Source organism: Amphiprion ocellaris, chromosome 3 (assembly GCF_022539595.1).
Source record: "Amphiprion ocellaris isolate individual 3 ecotype Okinawa chromosome 3, ASM2253959v1, whole genome shotgun sequence".
Lineage (NCBI taxonomy): Eukaryota > Metazoa > Chordata > Actinopteri > Pomacentridae > Amphiprion > Amphiprion ocellaris.
In genome coordinates, this window is record NC_072768.1 from 13,566,746 (window position 1) to 13,594,025 (window position 27,280).

The 27,280-nt window shown below is 41.7% G+C and overlaps 2 protein-coding genes across 3 annotated transcripts; both read right to left on the reverse strand.

The window, feature by feature from the left end:
- Window positions 1-2,634: 2,634 nt before the first annotated feature.
- On the reverse strand, window positions 2,635-16,022 carry slc25a22a (solute carrier family 25 member 22a). 2 transcript variants are annotated; one of them, XM_023293654.3, is made up of 11 exons: window positions 15,812-16,022; window positions 9,596-9,792; window positions 9,370-9,495; window positions 9,178-9,233; window positions 8,894-8,984; window positions 8,210-8,264; window positions 7,414-7,474; window positions 7,052-7,196; window positions 6,799-6,953; window positions 6,642-6,717; window positions 2,635-6,508 (listed from the first exon to the last, which is right to left on the reverse strand). In XM_023293654.3, exons 2-11 carry the CDS (start codon window positions 9,613-9,615, stop codon window positions 6,355-6,357), a joined length of 939 nt encoding a protein of 312 aa, XP_023149422.1. In that variant the 5' UTR covers window positions 9,616-9,792; window positions 15,812-16,022; the 3' UTR covers window positions 2,635-6,354. The 2 variants fall into 2 exon arrangements, with proteins under 2 accessions (XP_023149422.1, XP_035796593.1); XM_035940700.2 differs by lacking the exon at window positions 15,812-16,022 and adding an exon at window positions 13,509-14,029.
- Window positions 16,023-16,313: 291 nt separating this feature from the next.
- LOC129348565 (p53-induced death domain-containing protein 1-like) lies at window positions 16,314-27,170 on the reverse strand. The gene is made up of 15 exons (XM_055009050.1): window positions 26,096-27,170; window positions 25,488-25,901; window positions 25,225-25,377; window positions 25,053-25,104; window positions 24,743-24,944; window positions 24,324-24,473; window positions 24,063-24,236; window positions 23,834-23,981; window positions 23,616-23,751; window positions 23,375-23,525; window positions 23,036-23,159; window positions 22,768-22,883; window positions 20,482-20,589; window positions 20,009-20,205; window positions 16,314-18,193 (listed from the first exon to the last, which is right to left on the reverse strand). Exons 1-15 carry the CDS (start codon window positions 26,751-26,753, stop codon window positions 17,959-17,961), a joined length of 3,018 nt encoding a protein of 1,005 aa, XP_054865025.1. The 5' UTR covers window positions 26,754-27,170; the 3' UTR covers window positions 16,314-17,958.
- Window positions 27,171-27,280: the final 110 nt, after the last annotated feature.

A 27,280-nucleotide genomic window follows, 5' to 3' on the forward strand; every position in this document is an offset into this window, starting at 1 on the left:
AACTCGGTAATTATGAATAAGTACTGAGTTGCCAAAAGGGCAAAATTACCCTCTGGCATATGATTATAGTTGTAGAACTATAAGTTGACAAAAAAAATGGAAATATTCAAGTAAAGTACTTGAGAATATGTATGTAATTGCTTTCCTCGACTTCAGCACGACAAATTATTCATTAAACCAACAGCATAGTGCAGTCTGACTGACACATTTTAATGGATCAATTTGTAAAATCCTGTGAAAATTCAGCTTCTCCGTCAGTAAACATTGATATAATGCGAGAGAAGTTGGAACCCATCTGGTCCTGTCACTTCAGCCCACCTGCTGCACATCCATATCCCTGTTTTATATGGCCTGGCAGGACAATGTAGGACACAGTCGTATGCCAGTTTACTAACCACATTATTAGGCACAGGGCAGAGATTAAGAGCTCTTGAGGAGTAATTGTGTGCGTCCTCTCCCAGTTTGTGATGCAAAGTGATGTGGCTGCTATGCAAATACTCCCTAAATTAGATGCAGAAATGAGATGTAGATTATCTGTCTTACATCACACAAAGGCAGCTCTGTAAGTGGAGGAGGAACAGTTTGTCCGTGACCTTGACTTAGTCCTAGAAAAACCCAGTTAGAAAGCAATTTAAAACTATTTTTCTTCTTGTTCTCTGAGCAAATTTCCAATTTGTGATGGAACTTCTTGTTGCATGAAGCTGGGAGAAAGAGACATGGAGCATTATAAAATAAATGGGATAAGCCACAGCAGTATTAAAACTACAGCATGAAGCCTGCATCAACACGTGTGCCACTTGGCAGTCATTGTTAACACAGAAGTTGTGTAATTAAACTATGATAATGCATTGGAAATCATTAACTGGACCCTGATCAACCAATCCTCTCTGTCGTGAAACCTGAACAATGTCTCCTGTGATATTTATTGTACTCCAGTCTTTCCGTGCCTCTCAGTGTAATAAATATGCAGGTTTTTCTTACAAGACTGTAAAATAGAAAACTAATAGTCTGTTCAATCATGTGACTCTCTGATATCACTGATTAGAAATTCAATAGGATATGAGTAGAGCTGTACTGTAGATGCAAATGCTGTGCAGTTTGCCTGCATTTTGTCAATAGAGCTGGGAAGGTCATTTGCTCAAAGCATCCTGCAGTGGTTTCCACTTGATTATATTTTGTTTTGCACTGTGCTCCATGCTATTTATTCACGACTGAGAATCTTTTGCCATTTGTTAGGAGAATTCTCTGCAGACTAATTTGACCACAGTCTATTCCCAGATTTTGCCTCCACCCACCACCCACCACTCCACCCCTGTGCTCCCAGTAACATTGTGCCTGTCGCTGATGCATCTGTCTCCACTGGTATCTATAAATACCCCCTTCTCTCCCCTTCAAAAACCTGATTCCCATTGATTTAGTGACCTATATACACATCACCACAGTCCCCTCCCTTCCTCCGGCTCTGTGCTCCTTCTGTCGATGGTCCTTTACTGTCTCCACCTCTTGATTTCCCTTTTTTTTCTCCTCCATCATTCTTTCCCTTTAAGCTCAACTTAGACTACCTCTTCCTCCACCTTCTCCCCTCCTCTTGCTAGAAAGCAAGAAAGGCTAATAATAGTTCACGGTGGAAGCTTAAGTCATGACACATGAAAAGGATTTAAGTGAGCATAAGTACAGTACTGCTGCTCATTTCTATATTTCAAAGTCTTGTCATTGTGGTAAACTGAGCCTTCAGCTAATCTCTTGTGTGTGTGTAAACACTGGAGTAGATAGTGTGATGAAAGGAGTCTCTCAAAGAGGCACAAAATTCAATATGAAATCTGACTCTGGCTGAAATGAGATCATAATACAGTGACAGATAGAAAGACAGGAGGGTGTGCAGGGGTACATGAAGGTGCTATGATGTAATTATGCTGCTGCAGGGTGCTGAGATGTAGCACCCTGGAAACTAAAGCCATAAACACTAATGTTGAGTGCATAAAACAGCAGAGGATTAATTATGAATAAACCCCTGTCATAACATCAGTTCTGCTAAAACGTGCAGGAATCATTAAATCCCAAACATGAGGTGAAATCCACAGGAAAACATATTTCCATGTTCTTATCGTGGAAGTTATAGAGAGCGTGTCTGTCAAGCGAAGTCACAGAGATCAGAGGTAAGGGAGGCGTGCTGGTGGAAAAGCTCCATCACAGCTGCTGCAGATACAAAGTAGCCCGACTGAGAATAAGATAGCTAAGAGAGTGAGATCAGAGTGCGTGATTTGCTGGCACACCACCCAAGCTCAGCGTACACCTGTAGTGTATGGCACCACTGACACTCTCCCCACTCCCACCACAACAGGAGGATCACGGCTCTACTGCAACCCCACACTGACACCTGGTGGCTCCACGAGGCGGCAAATCACAGCAGCAGTCTCAGCTGCACCTCTGCCCCGAAGAGCCACAATGTCATCCTCCTAGTCTTCAAAACATCGCCCTGCTGTTTAGTTTTCATAGCACTATTATGGGCAAACAAAAAACGTCGTGTCAGTTCTTTTGTGTTCTGTCAGGCAACTGCTGAACCTTAAAAGCAAATACAGTGATGAGCAGGGAGGGGAAAAACATGATAACCTTCAGCACAGAACACTGCAGCAGTCGATTTGAGGACAGTCATTTTATTGAACAGCAAATTGTGACAGGGAACATAATATTTTCTTTTTTTTCTCCATTGCATTGTAAAGAATGTCTAGGACAACTGTGTCATTCACCACACATTTTCATAAACACCCTCTATGTCATAGAGAGACTTCATAGATGGACAGTGGGGTAGGGGTCCTTGTTTTAAAGTGCTATAATGCACGATTCCTCTTGGAGGAAGAGAACAGAGGCCTAAAGTGAGCTCAGACCCCAAAAGGCCTCCAAGGTCCCCGGCTGCATTATTCGTACATTGTGTGATGTTGTGATTGACAGGTGTTTTCTTTTCTGTGTTTTTTCCTTTTAATATTGTGTATTTGTGTGTGGTTTCTACTTATTGCATATCAGTGAGCTGGTTCATGAATTTTTCAGTGAATGTGTAAAGCACAAATCTTTAGATTAAAATGTAATAAACTCTTCACTATAATTATAATACATCTTATAATATCTAAGTTACATTCTTATATCTGATTCATTTAGAATATGTAGGCGATATACATTTTGTGGATAACTGCTGATGGGGTAACATAGTGGACACCATCACGTGACCTGTTGTCTCAGCCCTATGGATCCAGTTTTTTACAGACATAGATAAACTTTTCTTACAAGACTATAAAGTTAATTTCAGTCAACATCTGCACAGAAACAATATTCATGTCTGCAGAAGCAGCACATGGATTTCCAAGAACTTGAAAGTGGGCCACGTGGTTTCTTGTGCCTAATAATCCTTTGTGCTTTCTTTGATTGTATACACTCTAAGTCATACATTTGGTGTTTTAGAAGTTCCTCTGTGTTACCCTGCACCCCGGCGGTGGACGCTGGATAGAGTAGATGGCAGAGGAAGTGTGACAGATACAAAGAAAAAGGGGAAGAGAGAGCATGGGACTGACAATTAAAGAGAAAAATACTGCAGCGTCACACTAACAACTACACATCAACTACAGCACTACACTGTCAGACACACACACAAAACCATATTCACAAGGTCAGTGGAAATTCACAGCTGAGTAAAAACAAAATGACTTGCACGACATTTTCAAGATTCAACCGAAAACAGACGAAAATAGTGAGGGGAGGGGCACGGGGTTCAAAAGATCTTAATCAACAATAATCTCAACAACACAAAAAATAGGCAATTTTGATCACAATAACAGCAGATATGAGATGAACTCGGAATGTCAGAAAACTACAAGAGAAATCTATAAAGCCAGGTTGGCTCAGCTTCTGCCAAAACGGCTGGAGGTGCCAGTCGATGTCTAGTCGTCCCTCCCTGACCTATGGCTTTCAGGTAAGACATTGATAATGCTGAGATGAACTCAAATGTGATTCAGTCAGTACAGCCTTGGTCGTTAGCGCCGCCACCATTATATTGCAGCTACCTCATGAAAGAAGCACCATTCAAACAGACAGATCTACATTAGGTCCCTACTGGCCTTGTCCAGAGCATATTACATTTCAGTTCCATAACTGTGCCACAAGTCATTCCCTTTAAAACTAACTACATGTCTATGAGCAATATACGATGCTTCATTTGGTCCTAGGTGATTAAACAGTAGGAAACAGGTTGAACCCACAGACTTCACCAACAGCTCAGGGGAAATGGCACCTCCAAAAATCCATCTAACAAGATCTAAACTCCCCTTTGCATACAGTAAAAAAAACAAACAAAAAAAAAACCCTCATTAATGTGCTGAATTTAAGATCAAATGATGCTTGTTGCATTAATGTTACTTCATTTGATATTTCCACGTCATCATAACATAAAATTACTACAATATGAATTGAGGAGGGGGGCTGGAGAGGTAGGTGTGCAAATAAGCCATCATGTACAAAACAAACAATAAATCCTATAACGTAAAGTTCATATCATCTGCATATGTACAATATAGTTAAGGTGGACACTTTGACAGAAAAAACAACACATACAAATATATAGTGCTATACTGCCTATAGAAAGGAATATTGATAAATAAAGCTCACTCCCACAAATGATATTACATTGAAAAGTTGCATCGTGTATCTACAGTGCAACAGTACAATTGACGAGCTGCTTGAAGACTGGGAGCGAGGAAGGAATGTGATTGGATAATACACATCAAAGTCACCTTGATCTCCGATGAGATAAACCAATGGCAGGGCTTCAGTGTTGTGATGCATAAACAAGATAAGACAGGGCTATTTCCCCTACCAGCTTAAAGCAAACAAAACCTTTAAAGCAAACAAGCAGAGATGTTTGGTAAAAATCATAGAACACCGAGAACACATTGGTTTGCGATAAAGAATGGTTTTTCATTAGCTCTTTGGGTCCTGCCACTGAATTCAAGTTTGGACAAAGAATTAAAAATTGAGTGTGACCTCAACTGTAAACAAAATGAATTAGGTGTGAATCTAAGGGGCACAAACTGCTCCTGACTTAGTGGCTCCACAATGGATGACAGTACTCACACGTGTCAGCAGGTGATGTCAGACCATTTGTCAGAATAACTGCCGATAATGTGGCTTTCCATCAAATTACTTTCACTCCTTTTAGTGTTCACAACTAATGCTTTCATCTGAATCCACAATGACTCACACATGGCACAAAACTGCTGCTGCACACTGCACTTTCGGCCACAATCCAATCAGTGATGTCACAGCAGGTGTCCATCTTTCACAAAGGCAAAACTCCTGCTGCGACTTCACTGATTAGGGTGTGGTCAGAGGTACAACATGCTTTACAGTTTTGATCCACAGAAAATCACACAGCAGCAGTTGTTTTTGGGATTCTGTCTCAGGTTTAACGTGTAGCTTGTGCATAATGCCCAAATGTTGTACACTGGTTGCTTCAGTCCAGTGTGTAACCAGGAATCTGAGACATCTTCCAGGCAAGACAAACAGCCAAACTATTGTGGTAGCACTAAATATCACATGGAACCTGATCTACGCAAAAAGCCAAGGCAATCAAAGCGTGCTCGGAGCGGAATGGCTGAGTTCATTAAAACCACTTACAGGAAGGGATGTGGCTTCTCAGGATAGATCATAGGGATCTGTGCTGGTATCACATCAACACACTGTGCCTGGGTCTTTGTCTGGAATACAGGAATGTCTTTTACTCTAATTCTATGTGTGTTGACTTTTAAGACACAAGATCCGGGGAAAATAAGAATTTCTAAGAGCATCCTACCAGATGTAATATTCTCCGGTATCTTTCTAAATGAGGAATGTGCATTTCATTGTTGATTTAAAATAATCACAATTTATAATTTAAAATTGCTAGGGTCTTAACTGTCATTAAAAGGCTAATGAAGTTTAAGAAATTAGGTACTGTAGAGTTTGCAGAACTGCAGCAACCAAGGGCAGTACATCTACTCTGAAAATTCAACAATCATATTCAAAAATGCAATAAAATGTTGTAATGATAAAGCAATATTCCTTTTAAAACTTCTTCTGATATTTGTGGCTTCATTTCCAGAGAGCTAGCTGGGCCTGCCGACTGGAATTTCGTGTGCCACCGTAGGCAGCTTGGCAAACAAAGGCTCCCTCCTGAACTATTGATATATAACATTCAACACAACAGATTTAAAACAAAATACACTGACTGGTCATACTATGACCCATCAAGAATTTCCTTCAGAATGAGATGAATCCCCACGTAGTTGGTGTAATGCGTTATGGGAGGGGAAGGCAGAAAGGAGACGCTTCTTAGTTGTCTTTTTTAGGCAAGAAGCTGAGGAGAAATTCACCCACTCCCAGAAAGTAGACCACCTGGGCGATGCCAAACAGAGGTGCAATGACCAAGGCTCGACAGTAGGCTCCCTTCAGGAAGGCTGATGGACCCTCATTACGTAAAATTTTCCTAGAGAGCAAACAAAAGCTCATTACATAAACTGAAACACACAGACAGCACTAGCGACGTGCCAGTAGACATTAAGGCTAACTATACTCGCAGCCTCACACATGGTGTATCAGTAAAGACATAATGAGGTCACCTGATACAGTCAGTCACTCCACTGTATGTGTCTTCTGTGCTCCCTCGGGTCAGGGACTGCAGTCTAGTCTTTATAACTGCAACACAATGAGTTCAGGTGAGCATATTACATCAAGAAAGAGCGTACACATTGCTGAGTCCACAGTCCCACCGCTCACCATCAACAGGGTTGACAGCAACAGCCGCTGTGCTCCCTGCAAGGCAGCCTGATATAAACGACACGTAGAAAGGAGCAGGACCTTCTACGCCTCTTTTTCCTAGGTTGTTTAGGTTGGCAAAAAGGGGGAAATAGATGATGGAGAAAGGAACATCCCTACAAAAACAGAGAAAGGAGACAATCACAGTAAGTCATGAAGAAATTCATTGCATTTGGCTAGTAAAATTAGAACCTGGTTGCCAGATGTGTGTCACCTGAGCAATGTGGCACCGAGGCCTTTATACAGTCCAGCAATGCCCTTTTCCCTCAGTAATTCTCTGGTGAGCTGCATGGCTGTTGGAGACTTGGTCTCCACAGTACCTGCTGCCACCGTCTCTGGCATCAGTTTCCTCTGAGCAGCTGTGGTGCACAATAAAACACAACATTAATTACAGAAAAAGCGTCACCCTGTGCTAAGAATAGTTATATGGGGTAGACATTTTGAAAATATAACAGCGAGAAGAAACTAAGAAAAAACTGCAATGTCTGACATGACCACAGGAGGCCACTATTTCTCCAGTGTACAACCAATACTTCATTCTTTGTTTAACCACATCTGAATTTCATTTCCTCTTACCAATTCGTCCAGCGTCTTGGAGCTGGATTTTCAACATCTCCATAGGAGTTGTGACAATAACCTACAACAGAAGCAAAATAAAGGTATCAAGTACATGTTAACATATACACACTGTAAACAAATCAGCCGACCTCTTCTCCATGTCAGTGCAACTCATTTGGAAGTCAGAGTTTAGGACTGTACCAAGTGTGTCAGCACAGGCATGTTTCCAGTGTAAATCTACTGGCATGCATTAGCAAAATGTAAATCCTTGTTTCCCTCTGTAATCCACGCAGTAGTAACTAGTTAACTGGATTAAGGGTGAGATGGCTATGTTCTCACCCGCAATCTTAATCCAAGGCCTGCTACACTTAATCTAATCACGTTCCTTGGGCTTGAAGCCTTTGCCCTCACTGACAACAGGCATTTCCCTCTGACTCACTCACTCAGTGCACATGGCCAAGCACTCTCACGTCTTATCTGATCACTCACATCTCACTGCCAGTGTATCGCCTGCTAACAGGACAACATTTCAGTGATTACAAATCATTCACTAAAATGGAACGTTACAGGTCACATTCAGATCACAGATAACACAATCTACACAGACAAACTCCAAGCACGTTTCTATGACGACCACTTCGCATTTAAATGTGGTTGGAGCTAATTCTAGCAGCCCGCAGAGACCAAAGACGCATTGGCAGATTTTTTTTTTTTTTTTTTTTTTTTAACATGATCTGACTCTGGAAGCACTAAAGTTGGGAGTTGCAGATGGAGAGCGGGAGGATGCAATTAAAGCAGCACGTCACTCACTCACCTGGCATGTACCTGCCCCACACCCAGCCAGCATCTCTTTGACCAGAGTGAGTTTTCTGGAGGAAAAAAGAGGATAAAAAGTAAGATCAGATTAAAGCACATGGTAGATTGACAATGTGAGAGCCAGACAACTTTATTTCCCCGGTCTTCGAAAAAGGAGTTGTCGCCACCGGTGCTGCTGATGCTAATCTTTGTCTTCCATATCAACATGTCAGGCACAAGGGCAGATTAATAATTTACAAGGCGAGCAGCTACACCAGACAAGTCAATCATTCATCAGCCTGCATGTTTGTCACCATAGCGATGGAGAGAGATGTCCCAGAAAGCTATCTATGCAGACGGTGCACATGGTGGAGAATGGGGGCTCGCTTTCAGCAGGACCAGATGATGGTCGCTAATGTCTGAAATGTGATACCATTATGTGCTAATTTTACTCCATGATTTCAGACACAACATCTGCTGACACATGTGCAAGTAAATCTCTATTTATAAGCCAGGCAGTTAACAAATCATCATGAAATGTGCGGCGCCTCGGAGCAGATGACAGAAAGTTGGAGGATTAACGGGAGCCATGGTGAGAATACAGACAGCTAATGTGTCAGGTTGTATGTTAGTAAACACGCCGGTTAATCACGGAGGGGAGGGGGCGTCTGTCAGTCAGCCTGTCAGCACTTTCATCACTCACCCATCTTTGGAGAGGTGATGCCTGAAGAAGTCGTTAGCAGCCAATTTGATGGCTTTCTCTGGCGTGACTAGTGTCAAGTTCACCGCAGCGCCTGGGAAGATAAAAAGGACAAAGAGCCAAAGGAAAAACAATTAGATGGTTTTCAGTGGAAGGTTTTGCCCACAATTACCTGTATAGTCACACACACATAACTGTATCTCATGCATGTATCCTCACTGTGAAGCTGGAACTAAAATCCTATGCTATCAAACGGCTGAGATGCTTCTCATTTTTGTCTACCTTACCTCGGTACATCCCAAAATACCCCTCTGATCGGATGGTCTTAATAAGGCAGTCTGACCTGAAACACAAACAGCAGTTGTGGTATGTTAGTCGAAGTGCTACCAGACAATCTAAGCAATACTACTTATTCACCCTCACTATTGCCCAGATAGAGGCTGTTTGTGTGTGAAAGCGAAAATGCTACAATTTCGTACATGCTGGTGTAAAGGCGAGATCCATTTTGCTGGTTTTGCAAGCGAGTCTTGGCCAGGTCAATGGGAAACACACAGGTCACTCCGATCAGGCCAGCGATCCCCCCATTGATCAATTTGGCAGGCAAACTGGAGAAAAAGGGACAAAAATATAAAGTGTAAAAGTTAAGTAGATTAAAAGTAAAGCCACCATTTTGCTCTAAACCTTTGTAGCCACATTCAGCCTCACCTGATCTGCTTGTCAGCCATTTATCTCAAGCCCCGGCTGGTCAAAGTTTAACGTGTCTGTTAGCTGGTCACCAGGGTGCCGTTCTTTTCTTTTGTTGTGTGTTAGAGTCGTGTTCCTCTGTCCGAGTGGGATTATGTAGAGGGATTATCTTTTGTCCACTTGTCTCCTTGCAGTAGTTAATTCAAGTTGGGAGATATCTGTAAAGAAACACACGATGTTCAGAGCTAACAGATGAATTAGGTCAACAGAAGCATTTTATAAGTACATTTCCAAAGTTCTGATGAGGCAATGTTGTCCTGACAAACATTTCAACATGGGTTTGCTTAAATTAAAAGTTACTGCAAAAGACATCAACTGGTCAGAGCAGCAACTGACAAATGTTTTTATTATCAATTACTTTATCAATTTATTGATGAGTCTGGAGATATTCAGAAATACGCTCACAATTCAGAATTTGCGTGTTGTGGTACATTATGTTTATTTGGCAGTTTGACGCTTGTGTTCAAAGTCAAAGTCAAATGCTAAGGTAGCCAGAGGTCATTAGAAACTACAAGTGCAACTCAAAGCATTTTAGTTTGATTCTTTTCAAAAGTAACATGAAAGGTGGGACTGCTGCTGTCAATGTGCTGCTTGAAAAGTAGGTGTTCAGCCAATGGGGAAAACTGGTCAATGACTCTGTGGTCTCCGGTCGAGAGTTCATTCCACTTTGTGTAACCCACAAGTCACAGAAAAATTGCAAGTATGTAGAACCACATAAAGCCAGTACAATTTAAAAATCCATCTCTTTCTGTCAGATATTTGTCCACTAAAAACTGTTTTCTCATTTCCTCATGCCAAAATGGAGCTTTTATGCAAAAGTTTCCAAAAATGCTGACTTGCTGTTTTAGTGTCTTCAGTAAAAATAGAAATTTACAGAATGATTATAGAAGTGTTCCCAGGCTGTAAGGAAGTAAGAATAACTATGATTTCACTCCCAGGTGCAATGAAGACTAAACAAATACAGCCCTAAGATAGAGCGGGGCGGGAGGTGTGACCAGCACTCTAAAACTCAGTTTATGATCACATAAGACAAAGAAGAGCACTAAATGGAAGTGAATGAGAATGTTTGGCATTTTTGCTAAAAAAAAAAATAACTTAAACTGCTATTATATTATCAAAATAGTGAGACTAATCAAGCACTTGCTACTGCTGACTCTCAGAAGTTCTGCATGTCATTTATTAGTGTGGAATCCTCTATCATGTAAGTAGTGAAGCAACATCATGCAGCATTACTGACAGCTCCCTCAAAGTAAAGCCTTCACTGTGGAGGATTACTTTCTGTTAAGCAAATCTATCACCAGTGCAACATCTCTGCGTCACACGTGCCCTTGAATACTCATGTTTTATGCATAAGCGTTTTCATCGTGAAACTGGGGCCATATAGTGGAGGCTCAGGCCTCTGAAGGCGACTTTTGAGAAAACAGATGAAATATGTTTGATGAAGCCAAGATGCTCCCTATTTTTGGTACAGAATGCCCTCAGTGTGAAAAGATGCTTCCCATTTCCCCATTTATTCTCTCCACCCCCTCCATCCACCAATCACAACCTGCCTGTGCATGTGCAACCCGCCTCCTTCTCCCTCCTTCCCACCAGCCCTCCCCCGTCATTTCCCTCAGTCACGAGTCACGACTCTCAAACACAGCTTTTCCGGCCCTGATCTTTGCTGACTTGTGGGTTTCTTTGTGAAGTGCATATACATTCAGTCGTACAGCACCGGTATCACGAATCTCTCAGATCTTCTTCCAGGGAGATAGCACTGCAGGGGTGGATGTTTAGGTTTCCGATGACTCTATCTGGGCATGAGTGCAGCTGCAGTCTGGTGTGTTTAGTTTAGATGGGGACTTGAGGCCTTCAGCAGCTGCTCCAGAGGTGGAGGAGGGAAGGGGTGAGGGCAGGTCAGTGAGCCGCCTCCCTGGTGTTTGTTGGCCGGGCAGCATCCTCCTCTCTGCTCCCTGGGGCTTCACACAGCTGACTTCAATCCACCTCCATCGCCAGTCGTCCTCTTACTGTTTATCACTAGCTGCTTAACACTTTGACACCTCCTTAAATCATAATTCCATGCAGACTATAGGGTCTGGACTGAGGAGAAAATGTATGGGTTGTAAAGATCACTGCCATCTCATATGAGTCACCTATCAAACTGACATCTACCTCCTTGTCCTCCATGCCTGCAGCTTTACTCGTCCACTTCCCTTCATCTACACCACACGACAGCGTCTGCACCAGGACATTCATTTGACCCCCAGCCATAGCCTGGCTGCAGTGTCTTGTCATGACAATTGGAGTCTGTATGGAAACAACTAGCCTCTGTGTGAAGTGTCCAAAGCAAGAGCCACTGCTAGTCAACCAAATCTGCAAGGATTTTTTTCTTTAATTCTCACAGCATGACAAAACTTAAACAGTCAGGAAGCTGCAGTGGAATTTTTCACAAGACCTCACATAAGCACACCTCTAGAAGTCATTTTCAAATTCACAGAAATACTTCAGGCAAACAAGACAATAAAATGGGGGAAAACTGACTAAAAACCATTTCTATCAAACCAGTCAACCAGACAGACACACATACACTCGCACTGAGGTCATATTGTGAGTCTATATCACTGGAGCTTATAAGTACTGATGAGTAAACAATATGTAGAACCTTGAGTTTAACTACTTAAGCCAAGTCCTCCTAAACCAGCCATTAGACACACTTGATAAAGAGTTCAGGTGCCGACTGAGACAGATAACAGCTCAGATCCTTGACCTCTGATGCATGTTCATCACTTGGACTTGAACAATGGGGCAATCAACCCTGCCTCACTGACAAGAACACATTAACAATCTACATGAAATCTGTTGCTACAAGTTAAGGTGACTATAAAAAACTTGAACCAATCACGGACCAGTGCTGTAAGTTTAATGCTTTAGTCCATGTGCTCTTGTTCAGGTGGAGCAGAGGTTGCATAATGCTCTGCATACCATTTATGAACAAAACCACATTTTATATGCACTACAAAGAATAATGCAGCAAAGGGATAGTTATTATAAATGTGATTCTAGGTAATTTTCTCATCTGAAAGCAAAAAAAAATCATTCAGCTACCATTAATTAAGGTTAATAATGTATAATAGCGCATGTTAATAAACTTAATTTATATAGCACCTTGTAAAACTGTACTGCTTTAAATATAATTTGATAATAAAAGCGAATAAGAAACAGAATTTAAGATATAAATAAGACTAAATAATTGAAATGAATGCAATTAAATTGAAGAAATGTTATATTTTGGCATTTGGATTTGGATAATTCTAAAGAAAACAGATGAGACCCCAGACAACTGAATTTTCCTTCGGGGATTAATAAAGTTATTGTATTGTATTTGTTTTAATACATTTTTGATCAGATAAACTGCATACTGCGCATTTTAACAACTTAAATCTACATGATAGCGGATATTACTATGAACAGTCAAATTTCATACAACCTCTCAACTTTTTTAAAGTGATTTTTTATTTTTAAATGAGGAACTTTGACCATTTTTAGGCAAAAATAAGTGAATCAACTGACAGATGCATGTTTGTACTGAATCTGCAGACACATTAAATTCACAAGAATCAGCAATTTCCCCTACCAACAAAAGAAATGATTATGCATTAAAAAAACTGACAGAACTGAATAGGTGCTGGTAGAAATCAGAGAAAAAGTGATGTAGCTAGAAGCTTGTACTAATCTGCCCTGAAGCACATCTCACTCACAATAGAATTACAGAAAGATAAAAAATAATCCTACAGATACTGAAAATCTGGACACGAATCCACCCCAGTCTATTTCCGATGCAAACGGAATGCAAATGGAATTGCCTTCATTCAAATCAGCCAGAGGAAAAAATTACCTTGCCCATCACAGCTCCTTGGCGGCTTGTTTGTTCTCGAGTGCCAACGGGGTGAAGGTCTTGCTGACTAAACAACAGTGAGTTGGGTGAATGATAAAAGGAAGTGAGTAGCTATAGTGACAAGCCATTGTGGAAGTCAGCACTCAGCTCACGTGACTGTGCGGAGCTGAAGACAGTAAAGAACTGAAAATCACACGCGTCCTCCTCATGAGTGCCGTGCAGGCTGTTGTTACCAGTCCATCTGTCTCACATGGACTGGTTTGATTAACACACTGCAAACTCTAAGCCATCTACAGAGCACTGAGCACGGTTACAGACACAAGAGTGTTTCTGCAATCCTCCATCAGATGTCAAGTACTTCTCTGGGATTCAAGAGTACAGAGGGCAGATCTAATATAAAACTCAATCTGTGCAGTTTTGCACTCCTTCTGTAGCCAATTAATAACACAATTTGAATTTACTGCAAAGCTAATGTGATCTAGAATTATATGACTTAGCTCCAGAGCAAAATCTTTGCATATTTGTTTCATGATTATTTTTCAGAGGAATGGGTTTAAAACAGTCCTCTGCACTGACAGCTATATATCTGTTTTTCACAAAGAACTGACAGCTGCTATGATGCTATTATGGTGCTTTTTATAAATGATGGTTTATAAGATCTATTTTTGGACATCCACGGATGTGCAGGAATAAGGGAGGAAATTTGTGGTGTCACACATAAATCTGATTACTATTCCCTCTTCCCCACAGCATCAGGATTATAAACCTAATGCCTACTTATAGAAGCTGTCTCGCAATCTCCATTTACAACCAGAGGAGTGAGAGTTATGATCTGGACACGGCAATGCATTTCCACAACAAGAGTTCATAGTGTACCCGTTACACTGGCACAATTATTCATTGTTGTAATCACCTGCTGTAGGCAAAGACTAGCTTTCAGGGAGCAAAAAGCGCCCTTTCTTTACAAAGGGGTGGTGTAGTGTTTAGTCCCTCCTCTGACAGCGCAGGTATCCCTAGTGGCCCAGTTTCTGGAGTCATCTGGGGCTTTTCTCTCTTATCCGCTGTTTTGCCTCCATCTCAGCTTTCCTACAGCCTTGATAAAGAAATAATAACAGCACTGTTGGTGGACTCTCCTTGAAAAAAAAAGGCAAATTCATCATTGAAGTGTCTGGTTACAGTTCGCATATTACAGTAAGGGATACCCTGCGTGACTGTAACTTTCACACAGCAGCTACTCATCATTCCCATTCAGTGCACACACAGGATTCCAGTGACATTTAGCAAGCCTTGCCTGTGGGACTTCAAAGTATGGTCCTGCCCATAGAACAAACTAATACATAACATATGGCTGTTGTTTTGTGCCGAATGAGGGTGAATCAATCTCCTGGGCATAAAGGTAGAACAGTTCCAGTGGAAAGCACAGGATGTCACCCTACACCCAAGAATGGCTCAGCTCATCAATAATTTCAAGGCAGCAGGAATGCTTTATTACACTGCTTGGCTTCTTCATTATATACTCTGAGATGTATTTGTAAAAGAAGCCTGGCTGCAGGTTGGCATGACAGCTTGCTCAGCAGTTGAATATTTAACTCGTGTAATGCTTTGGGGGAGTTTAAAGGCCGCCTTCATTGATATTCACTAAAAAAAAAAATCATTCCTAACACTTATATTGTGGTTAAAATGCTATGCTTGGCTTTTATTCTAGAGGTGACACTATGCTAATGTTTAGCTAGAGAGTGTGAGGCTGTCAGCAGCTCTGGCAGTGAGCGGAGGTGGGCTCAGTTTAAGTGGGTTTACCTCCACTACCAACATCCAGCCCACATGATAATTACACCGACACTACAAGGCGGCCGCAGAGGCTCCCTGGCAGGAGAAATAACGGACTCTGACCCGGTGACAATCAAAACTAGCTAAAAACGTCCGTGCGCACCGTTAAAGTTAAGCTAACACCGCTGGTCTGAAACGCGTCCACAGATAACGGTAACACCTGAGTGTGTGTAACGGCACATTAACGACCCCCGGTACCTTTCAGTTTCATAACGGTAGTCCGCAAGAGGCCCGACGTTACCGTTAACCCCGCATCTTCACACCACCGGAGGATGAAGCCGCGACATAACGGGAAAATGATTTAACCGCCTCTCACTGAAGCGACACACAAAACCCCAGCTTTAAATGCCACACGGTGCTTCGTGTTATCTCTAATTTAAGCTTTTACCTTCATCTCCAGGTGAGACTCTAACGGCTTCACGCCAACAGACACATCGTTACCGGACTTTTTTGACCGCATCCCGGTGTGTACATACCGCACAGAGCCGTTTCCTTGGTCTCCTCCGGGGCGGTGGGGCTGAGAAATCAAAGCCTTTACAGTCAGTGTCTCCGGCTGACAGACCGACAGCAGCTAACCTACCGGCGATAGTAGCATTTGAGTCCGGAGGAGGGAGGTGGAGGAGGTGGGAGTGAAGGCAGGCAGGCAGGGAGGGAGGAGGAGGAGGAGGAGGGAGCAGCCTGGCTGGCGATGGAGGAATAAAAAAAAAACAGAAAGGGGATTTAAAACAGGGGTCCTCTAGTGGTATGTAGTAGAAATACACACACATTTTTTATGTGCACTGACAGTGTGGGGGTGGGGGATGGGAGCCCGCGTCATCGTGACGTTTCATCTCTACACAATGACCTTGAGTACAAAAATAGAAAAAAACAGAGTTTAAATATCGGGGGTGAAGGGGGACATGCAGCAGCAAACGTGAGTGAGTCACCATCACACTCCCTGCAGAATACTAAAAATAATAACAGCTGACACCCACACAATTTAGATCACAGGTTTACTCGTTAAATTGATAGAAACTTACATTACAAAAATGTAATATCCTGACGTGTTACTGAGATGTTTCAGCAGCTGACTACTCACTGACCAAAGGCACTCAAGAAAGAGATTTAATCAGCTGTAAAAAAGGCTGCCTCCTGCACTTTTAGAGCATCACTCAGACCTGTGAACAGTCCCACAGCTGCCAGTGTTTGCTCTGCCTGAACAGGTACCTGTGAAATCTGTGGAGGCTCATTTCTGCCAGGAAAAAAAAAGAAAAAGAAAGAAAAACATGTCAAGTTTAGGTCCATTAATGCTGTCTGCCTTCATGTGTGCACAAGGGTAGGCATGTTGTAAATTTAATCATCCACCCGAGTCAGCATGCAGCCCAAAATCTGTGGCTTGGTAGGAGAAGATTCTGTCATCCACACCTTTATAATTCATCAATAAAAGTGGTGTAATTGAGGTAGTTGCTGCCAGACTTCAGAGGATCTTTGATTTGTGTATGCTTTAAATTGACAGCACCCAAATACAGCTGGAAGTTCTAAATTTTCCAGATATCCTGCGGTACATCCGCCCATTATGCTTGCTAGGAAATAATCACCAACATGGTGCTACAACCCAATCTGTAAGGAGCTGTCATATCCTACGAAAAGTGCAGTCTTTTGGAAACATCCATGGAAGCCCCGTGTGTTTTAGACAGTCGTAGACCTATTGTAGTAACAGAACCATGTCCAAATCACCTCGTGTCTATGGATGCAGAAAGCAAGAATGGGCGCTTAGGTGTGATTTTTTTTTTTTTAAAAAGTCAAAACAATGAGATACTGAAACAATGTTATGAGCTACAAAGTCATGATACTTGGTCAAAATTACTAAGTGCTACGTTAAAATAAAGTGACTTTTGAAATACTGAGGTGAAATCAGAGAAAAAGTAGTGCTTGCTTTGTAAAGTGTAACAAACATTGCATGGCTGAACGATAAACAAAAATCCTAATGTGAATAAAATGACAGATATTGCAAGTGCCAATATGAGTGATGAGTTAAACTCTTTTACACTGAAACAAACATATAAACAATTATGTAATTTTGCTGCAGTCTGCACCAAACAAGCATGTTCCCTTTGGCCTGGAGAATATGAAAGGCTGGAACATCTCTTTAATACCATGATGCTTAATTTAAAATGGTTTGCTGCTTTGGTGATTTGGATATGGCACTTGACTTCTGGTAACATTTTCGGTAATTGTTTAGCCCTAATGCAAAAAATTTGACTTCCTAAGTTAAAATCCTGAGATGATTCAAAATGATTGCACACTATGCTAAAATTATTACATAGCACTACATCTGTTACTATTACACTATTACATTTTTTTTTCTTTTCTTGGCAGAAACAGACTTCCATAGCTTGCTTTGCATACTGACAGTTTCTAAAAGTATAAAATAACCAAGCCACAGGTCATTCTGCCATCCATCCATTTCACCTGTTCTTCTGTAAGTCTTATGAAAGGTGCTGCCGGCTGTGGCTGTGACAAAGAGACACCATTTGTGCTTCAGGACAGTTGTTTAGACAGCGGGATGAGATGATGGGGCCCCACTGTAAACAAACAGGTTACTCAAGTGTAAGTCCACCATCTGCACCCAGCGTGGGCTCGTCTACTGCTGTGTTTCACCGAGGGAGAAGCTCTCTGCTTCCAGTCCTACTCGCCTCAGTGATTCTGAGTACTTTCTCCTCCCTATGTTGACGATGTCCTCGATCTCATCTGCTATGTCTCTCCTGCCGCTCTCTATCATCGCAGCCACCAGCCTTGACACTGCCCCAGGTCCTGCATTGCTCTGTGCCCGAGCCCAGCGGAACAGCATGTCCAGCACCAAGGCGCCAAGGTTGTCCCTGGTAGGTAAAGCAGAACATAACCATAAAAATTTACATTATATTACATTATATGCCTCAAGCTGCAGTGATCTACTAATGGGTGGAAAGGTAACTCATTAATCTTTTTGATTTAAAATATGATTAATTATCACATTACCACAAGATTATTTTTGCCAAATAACCAGATATGTGCACCTCATATCTGCAGCAGTGATGCATAAATAAATTAAAAACATTTATTCCTCTCTGCGTTCATCTCGAGTCAGCTGGGATAGGCTAATGGATGGATGGACATTCATTCCATTCATCCATTAGCCTAACATTCCTGCATCAAAATCTAACTCATAAAACTGTCACCAGAATGTGTATATATGATTTTACATGATGAATTTTTCTCCCACCTCCAGGATGCATCATGAGAGGTTTTCTGAACATGAGGAGAAGGGGGAGGGCCAGATGAGCATCGGCCTGTATGTAATCTCCTGCAGTGTCCCAGATGGCTTAGTGATGGCTGACAGTGCAGATTAAAACAATCAAAATTCTGTACCATTTCTCTCCCACCGCGGGATTTCCTCCAATTACATGCCATCTCCCTCCATCTTGTTTCCGTAGAGGCTTTGGCTGTGCCAGAACCCATGTGCACGAACTGATTACATCATTGACTCATGCAGACATCCTTTAACAGCAAATTTACATTTTTATCTAAATCTCTGCTCAATTTTCATATCTGCATGTATTAATTGTTGCAGACTTCTAAAGTGCAAGTGCATTTAGACTCTTTATAGACTCTTGCTGAAGGCACACATTGTTCAAATGCCAATTTTAACCCCTTGACTCCTGAACTTATTTAAAATTAAATAAAAAACATTTTTTGTGTGTTTTTGCTTTCCAACTGATGCTAAAATAAGTAGAGATTGATAATGTATCTATTACACATAGAATAGATATATAATAATAATAACAGATATATAATAATTAGGTTCCACTCCGACTGGTCCTATGAGAAACCAGTGCTTGTAAAAGGTTCCGAGGTACGTATTGAATATGCACAAACCAGCATTGGGGGAATGGATACGCTCTCTCGGCTACAGTCTGAATGAAAGTGGTATGATGCGAATTTGCGACAATAGGCATCAAGGGGTTAAGAATTTTAATATTTCTGGTTAAACAAAAAGATTTGTTATTATTTTTTTGGTGTTACATTTCATTAGTGTGGTGTCTATATTGGCCTCAAAACCAACACGCAAATTTAGATGACTTTTTACCAAATAACAATATATAGTTTCCACCGGTGAATTACCAATATTGTTACACAGACCTTTCTCACAGCAGACATTGTGACCCATCGTTGCAAGAAAAGCACAGAAACATATGGCTCTATTTAAGTGTTCCTATAAGTCATGAAAGTATATCAGTGAGCCAGGCTGTACAATACTAGGGCCCTGAAACTGAAGCACCAAAGTGGAAATCAGTTATAAATACATCCATTTTTAAAATAAAATTAGCATTGTTTTTATTAATAGTAACAGAGTAATAGTAATAGAGAATGTCACTAAATAAATATGATTTTTTAGACTAGTTTTGTTTATATCGGTTTAATCTACTCAAGCATAGACAGACATTGGTGCATTAGCAACAGACATTTTTGCTAATCAAATGGTCAGAAAAGCAAATATTTTTGTCAAATAGAGTAACACAGACTCATTGTCTTTCATGTTTTCTACTAACATTACTCTTAGTCACAAGAAAACCAGTATTACATGTCCAAATGCATTCCCTGAAAGAGGCTTGTTCTGCTAATTTTGAAAAAAAAACTCTGCTTTTCATTCCTACCTGTACTTGTACTGGATGCGGTCCAACTCTTGGTAGCTCAAGCCAAGATTGATGCCAATAACACGCCAGTCCTGTGATATCTGAAGAGAGATGGACAGCAGGTTGGCCTCTGTCAGGTAGCCGCTCTCAGGGTCACCCAGGTTCAGAGGAGGATACTGGAGCTCCTCCATGATGAAACTGTTCTCTGAGTTGAGTGCCTACAAGAAAAATACACAAAGCGTTCCTTTCAGCTGGTGAAAGTACTTGTACACTGAAGCATAACGAGCACAGCATTTAGGAATAATTATTCACAGCAGCAATGCTTATATGAACTTTAGATACTAAATAATCATGTTAATGGAGAGGACATTTTAAATAGCATAAAATATTTTAGGATAAAATGCAAAAGTTAATTTAAAAACAATCAACAATTGCAAAAATGTATGCAGTCAGGAAATTAAGAAGACAAAAATGTGATCCGCCACTTAACTCACAGGAAGTTTTAGTGGTAAAGTTGCCAGCCACTGGCTGTCAAGTCCTTTCCTCTTTCTGGCAACTTCCTCTGGCAAGTCACTGGGAATCTCCCCTCTGTAAAACGACACCTGTAGCAAAGGGGCAAAGCACATTTCCAGTGTGTTGTCCAAACAATACTTGGATCATGATTCATGGGACAAAATAACAATGGCATTCTCTGACTGGCCTTGAGCTGAGCAACTATGGTGAGCTAGTGCACTTTTCGATTTTTTCCAATGAATATTAGGTGATCAGTGAATGCGAGTGTGATTGTATATGTGGACTGGTGACCTGTCCAGGGTGTCCCCTGCCTTCGCCCCGAGTCAGCTGGGATAGACTCCAGCCTTCCTGTGACCACCCTAATGAGGATTAAGTGGTGTATCGATGATGGATGGATATTAGGTGATCACAAAGATGGATATGGTTATCCAATGTAATACAAATAAAAATACTACCAAATAGTTCCTTTTTTCTATGGTAGGTTTTTAGTCTTTATTAAAGGTAAAGTGGACTCAGTGAAAGTAAGTAATGCACCCATCACACTATTTAAGTTTTAAGTCTGTGATTAAATTGCAGCAAACAGTTACATTGATTAGGACGTAATCTTCTTTTGACAAACTCTTCCCCGGTCCAATTGCATCTCTCCCTGAGGATAGAGTGATACTATTCTTCTAACCATGAGTCCCTATAAAAGCAGGGTTGCCTATTTTCTGTCCAGTTTATAAGAATAATTCTAGTTGTATCTGTACTTCCTTCTATCTGATGACCAAGCAAGCACACTACAGAGCAGACAGGAAGACTGAAATAACATTTCTCTATTCTCACAGTGAAACCAGAGGTGTGACCTGTATAATATTTTGGACTGAATAATTCTGCATCTGATAGATTTAGGGGAGCTGATAGTCGATTTTCAGATTTCTTGATGTCTTAATATTGTGTTCCGATGTGAGTTGCACAGAATATTACTGATAAGGACGGATCTTGAGAAATAAAGCATATATCGAGAACACCACTCCTCCGGTTATTGCACCTCTTTTAAAAGTGTTATCACATTCATCATGCCAGGCAGCAGAGGCATCCTCATTGCCTGTCTTACTTACAACATAATGTGCAGTCTGTGCATATGCAAAAAACAAGAATCTGGGGCGGGGGGATTTATTTTGGCTTTTTAATTAGATAATAATAGTGGAGAAAGACAAAAAATGTAAAGAGGCTACAACATGCAGTAAGGGTGTGGGCTTTAACAGATAATTTTATTACCTCATAATCATCTGCTGAAGGTAGTTAAGGGTGGAACCAAAGAGTTTTAAGAAACATATTTTGTGTTTTCTTCTGATCATTCTCAGCTGCATGGTTTAGATTTGGATTTATAGGATCAGCACAGTGTTTATGTGGCATAACAGGACAGATAACACTAAAAGAAGCCATTGAAACCTTGGCTGCTTTCTTATATGGGATTCTTGAATTCCTACTGCTTCACAGAAAACAAACAAAAACAGATTTAATGTCTTTGAGCCCCAGCCAGGGGAATTTGTCGAAACATAGAGGAGATAATATATGTTAGTCGAGGTAGCGCATCCGTTTTTGCTGTTTCCACTCTCCCCCACAGAAACAAAGCTATAGTGTATATGATTTTTAAGAGAGTGCAGTCATCTTGGGCCATTATTACTAAAAATGTTTATATAACTGGAGAAGTATTATTCATGCTCACATACTTAATTCCTTTCATTTTAAAAACAAAGGGGTTTAAAGATATGTATGTGGAGAGCAATGGCTTCGCTTTTATTCCAATAAATCCTCTCTATAGTGTATATGATTCTGGTATGCTTATCAAAATTAAAATATACTGAGCATACATAGCTGCTACTTCACATACAGCTTTGATAGATTAATGTTTTATTTGTGTTTTGACTGCAGGTTTTGACTTAATTGTAATTTACATTCTGGGACTGTGACTGTAAATAAACCACTTTATGTTGAAAGATGTGTCAATTACTTTCTATATTATGCAAAAAATATTAGATGAAGGGTCTGAAATTTGGTTAAAACTGTGTAGAATTTGCTGCACTGCACGTAGATAGTTAATATGTACAATCACTTATTGTCTGTTGAAACATACAGTAGTTCAGGTCATGCAGTCCTTGGAATTTCTGTATCACTATGTACTGTGGAAATTTAGATTGCACAATGTTAACTATACATGTCCCAACAGAAAATGTAGCGCAATACATTAGTATTTATTTGGCTGTTGAATATATTTGTCTTACTTGTCCTCTCACTGGTCCCTTCTGACCCTGAGCTGGACAGACGTACACTTCTTTCAGATTCTTCAGGCTGGAATAAAACACGAAACACAGTCTTCCTTCCACACAGTCTGGTCTGTCTGGAGAAGACAGGATACTGTCAGTCTAAGACTTCTTGCAAAAAGCTGTGTCAGGAAAATTATTACACAACAGCACATTATAAGACCTTGGAAGGAAAAGGAGCAAAGGAAAATTGTTTATTTAAGATAGAGCCACAAAGTGGACTTCAGACCTGTGCTGATATCTAAGCCCCTCTCAAAGCCAGCGAAGAACTGCTCTCCCTCCAGTAGGTCACACAAGTCTGACGGCTGGGGGCCGTCATATTGCTCTGACAAAGACTCCACTCTGCACTCTATCTGTGAAGGAACCGTCACAATCACCACTTAGCATCTGTGCATAAATTTTTACAAAGACACACGCACCATTGACAAATCAGTTCAGTCACACATCCTCAAGGCTAAGACATAAAACACACAGAGGCTGCTATAGGTCAGCTGATACAAAGGCTGTTTGTGGTGTCAGTAGTGCTATTAAACTCCACAGTAGCAGCATAGAATGAAGCATTACAAACCTTGTTGGCAGGTAAGCACTGCAGCAGAACTTGTGAGGGATCAGTTTTGCGCTGAAGGACGAGGAACTGAACTTTAAACTGTTTTAGCCTTTGATAGACCTTCCTGACAACCCCACTAACACAGGTGCGTGTGGTGTACCACAGCCAGTACCTGTGATGGTGCAGACAATGCAAAGGTATAATAATACAGTGTGAGATATATATCACACATACATCATGAGAATACAGTACAGAAACCTACCATGAGAAATGTGTGATGTAGAAAATGGCATACAAATGGGTCACGTAGAGAGACACTTGTGATGTGATGTCAGTCCAGGTTTGGGCAGTGGAGTCTCCATGGAGCAGATGCAGGCAGGACATATCAACTGTATGGCCTGTAGAAGCACCCAGCATGTTAATACATGCTTATCTCTTCTGGTACTATACATGTGTAAAAGTCAGGACGGTGTATTATACCTGTGACTCCAGATGGCAGAGGGATCTGAACTTTGACTGGTTGCAGGAAATGAACACTGGGAGTCTGGGAGAGACACAGGAGGGGGCTGACTCTTGCCTGAGGATCACCACACAGTGACTGCACCTCCGACACAGACACCTCCAGCACCTAGAGATGAGGAGACACCAAGATCTTGCAGATTATCGTGCAAATAAACTGAAAAATGGTGCTGCTGCTCGCTGATTTTACCTGTAAAGTTACAGTACGAGTCTGCACTGTGGAGTCTGGAGGGAAGTGGAGCTTGACTCCAGGGTCAGCACTGGATACCAACAGGGCTCCAGCTGCTGTAACAGAGCAACTGTCCTTTACTGGACGGGACACTGCCATAAACCAGGAGAAGTGGCTCACTGAGCAGCAGGCCAGCTACAGACACAACAAGAAGTCACTTTTTCAACACCAGCATTACAAGTTGTATTTTTATTCTTTTGCAGTGTGAAGTTTGATGTTTACCCTAGCTGGACGTCCCCCAGGGTGACTGCTATGGCTCTCGCTCCCTCTCCGTAGATCAGTGGGCAGAGTGCTCCACGACTGTCCGTCAAACCTCCGCAGCACCACCTCCCTTTTTCTTGTCCGATGATATGGCACACATACCTCCACAGGCTGTAAGGATTTTAAAGATAATGTACATTTATCTCATGCAAGTGTAAAAAAGAAAAAAAACAGATTCAGCAGAAGGAACAAAATTATTACTAGATAGATAGATAGATAGATAGATAGATAGATAGATAGATAGATAGATAGATAGATAGATAGATAGATAGATAGATAGATAGATAGATAGATAGATAGAAAGTAACCAATAGAAAACCTAGTCTATAACAGATTTGCTAAATAGGTGAATTACGTTCAGTTTACAACCCTTTGCATACCTTTAAAAATGTAATTCCATGAGGACGGAGCTCCAGCGGACGACTCAGTAGGATGTCATGCTCCTCCAGCCACACCCACTTTCTCTGAGGCCTTCTCTCGGCCCACTCCAGTCTTGTGGTTGTCACCAGGCACCCTGGGGGGAACACCAGCTCAGCCCCCCCTGGGATAAACACATGACACCCAGCAGACGAAACACAAAAACTATGGAACAAAAGAAGCATGACACCTTTAATGCTGTCAGTCAGATCTTCGCTGACAATATTACTTCACATAATAAGAAAATATGAGCATACGAGAGTGACATTGTACCTGTGCTGATTAAATCCAAGGTGCAACTCTGGAATTTTTGTTTCTGCTTGATCTGGTGAGAAAACAGCGATGAAATGGAGTGAATATACTGACAGCAAATGTAAATATTGCGTTTGTGGACTACAGTCAAAACTATCTGAATCAATGTGAAGCTTTTTTTCCCTCTGCTCACCAGGTGTAGGAGGGAGAGGAGGAGGTGTTGGGGGTCGTCCCAAAGGATTGTCACGGACATCTATTTTAAGCCTAGGCAGTTTGTTCAGACATTGTGGGATCATGCGGAGGTCATTGCTGTAGATGACAAGTTCCCTGAGTGAAAGGAGAGAGCCTGAGCAACAAAGAAGACAGGATTATTTCTTTTTATGTCATTGCAATTACACACTTACTTAAGAAAATGAGAATTCCAGTTGATTTCTCTGGTGGTGTTTTCACTCTTACCCATGCTCTGTGGTAGCTGCTTCAGCCTGTTGTGAGACAATTCCAGCTTAACGAGCTCCTCCAGAGACCCAATTTCATCAGGTAGCTGCTGCAGGAGGTTATGTGACACATCCAGTGTCTGTAGTGCTTTCAGATGACCCAGACTCGGGGGAAGAGATGCCAGCTTGTTCCCCAGGAGGGAGAGTGAGGTGAGGGAGGAAAGCTGGCTTATATCAGGAGGCAAAGCTGAGAGGTGGTTATAACAGAGAAGTAATGAAGACAGCACAGGCAGGCTGAGCAGGCAAGATGGCAGACAGGAGAGCTGGTTGAAGGAAAGATCCAGGTGCACCAGGTAAGAAAGGGAGGAAAGAGACGTGGGCAAAGTGGTGAGGAGGCCAGGAAGGTGTTCACCTTGTGAGTCACATAAACAATGTCCTTTAATAAGAAAGATTAGTGCAGTTAGAAGTGAGAAAAAAGACAGAATGATACCAACATTATACTTCATATACTCTTGCATGTACAAGTTTTACTGAGACTAAAAACTGAAGATGTAACAAAATAATGTGAATCAGGAACTTTACACATCTAAGAAAGTAAGTAGATGTTACTTCATAAAATGAGAAAAGCACCTCGAATAGACAGTGAGCGCAGCCCTGTCAGATGGGGTAGGACATCCAGAGCACCATCCAGCCCTGGTTTATCCTCCGAGCCCAGTCTCAGGTACTGTAGGCCCCTCAGCTGATCTGGGATGGACCTCCATAGCAGTGGTAATGCAGCGGCTCCTCCCTGGTACACGTCCAGGGTCATTCTTGTATCAGTCAACACAGCTGAGAGCTCCACAGAGGGAGGCAAGGGTGGAGTCAGAGACAAGACAGAAGCAGAGGAAGATGAGGATGACAAAGAGAAGTTTGTGGGGTGACAGCTGGAGGAAGAGGAGGAGGTGCAGAGACTGGATATGGACGGATCACATGTGTCCATGAGGCTGGAGGGAGACACTGAAGGAGCATCCCTCTCTGGTTCGACAACTTCTGCCTGGACTTCAGACATCACACCGCTTGATACTGTAGGTCCAGTCTCCTTTTCTGACTTCTCCTCATCTCTGGTGACAAGCCTCTCCCAAACTCGACGAGCCAAAACATCTGCGGAGATGTCTGGACCTCCACCTTTGGATGCAGGTGTAATCTCCATCTCGCCATCCTCAGATCTGCTTGGCTTCGTTATCCAGCTGGCTGTCTGGTCTATACTCTCTTCATCAGAAGCTGCATCTTTTTCGCTGCTTCTCTCCATTGAAGACACACCGGACAGCTAAATAACTAGCTGAGCTGCCTACAAGTCCAGTACAGTCCCGAGGTTTTCTTACTACGTGTCCGTAACGTTACTCGTGACATGACTTACTAGGTTTAATTGTCATAACAGCTACATAGGACTAAAAGACAGCCATGTTTTCTAAATAAATAAGATGCATCCGTTACAATAGCTAGCGTTATTAGCTAGTCACAGCTACGGTATAGCACTCCCACATTCAACAAATAAATCAAAGTTAGCTATAAAGTTACATATCTTCTTGCCTCCGTGGACACATTTATGTTCCGTTACGTGTTGCTTACTTGTTTATTCGGTTTTCTTCACTAAACAACAAGTAACAATAGTGTCCGGGCTGAACTGTTTACTACTCTGTAACACTACTTCCTTGAGTCTAAATGTTTTTAAAGACAAGAGCCTGCGTCACAAGTGCTCGTTCGCTTTTCTTACAGCGTCTCCCGGCAAAGGACGGGCGGAGTCTACGCATGAGTGTCCGATTTGAAGCACTAGCC

Bases quoted from the DNA above. Each gene is read 5' to 3' on its own strand.
- slc25a22a (XM_023293654.3), bottom strand. From the start codon at position 9,615: ATGGCTGACAAGCAGATCAG. The intron at 8,265-8,893 runs GTGAGTGATGAA...TTTTTCCTCCAG, and splicing joins CATCACCTCTCCAAAGATGG to AAAACTCACTCTGGTCAAAG. The intron at 7,475-8,209 runs GTGAGTGAGTGA...CTTCTGTTGTAG, and splicing joins GTGGGGCAGGTACATGCCAG to GTTATTGTCACAACTCCTAT.
- LOC129348565 (XM_055009050.1), bottom strand. From the start codon at position 26,753: ATGGAGAGAAGCAGCGAAAAAGATGCAGCTTCTGATGAAGAGAGTATA. The intron at 23,982-24,062 runs GTAAAATCAGCG...CCTCATCTCTAG, and splicing joins CTCGTACTGTAACTTTACAG to GTGCTGGAGGTGTCTGTGTC. The intron at 22,884-23,035 runs GTCTGAAGTCCA...TGTCTTCTCCAG, and splicing joins GGGCTTAGATATCAGCACAG to ACAGACCAGACTGTGTGGAA.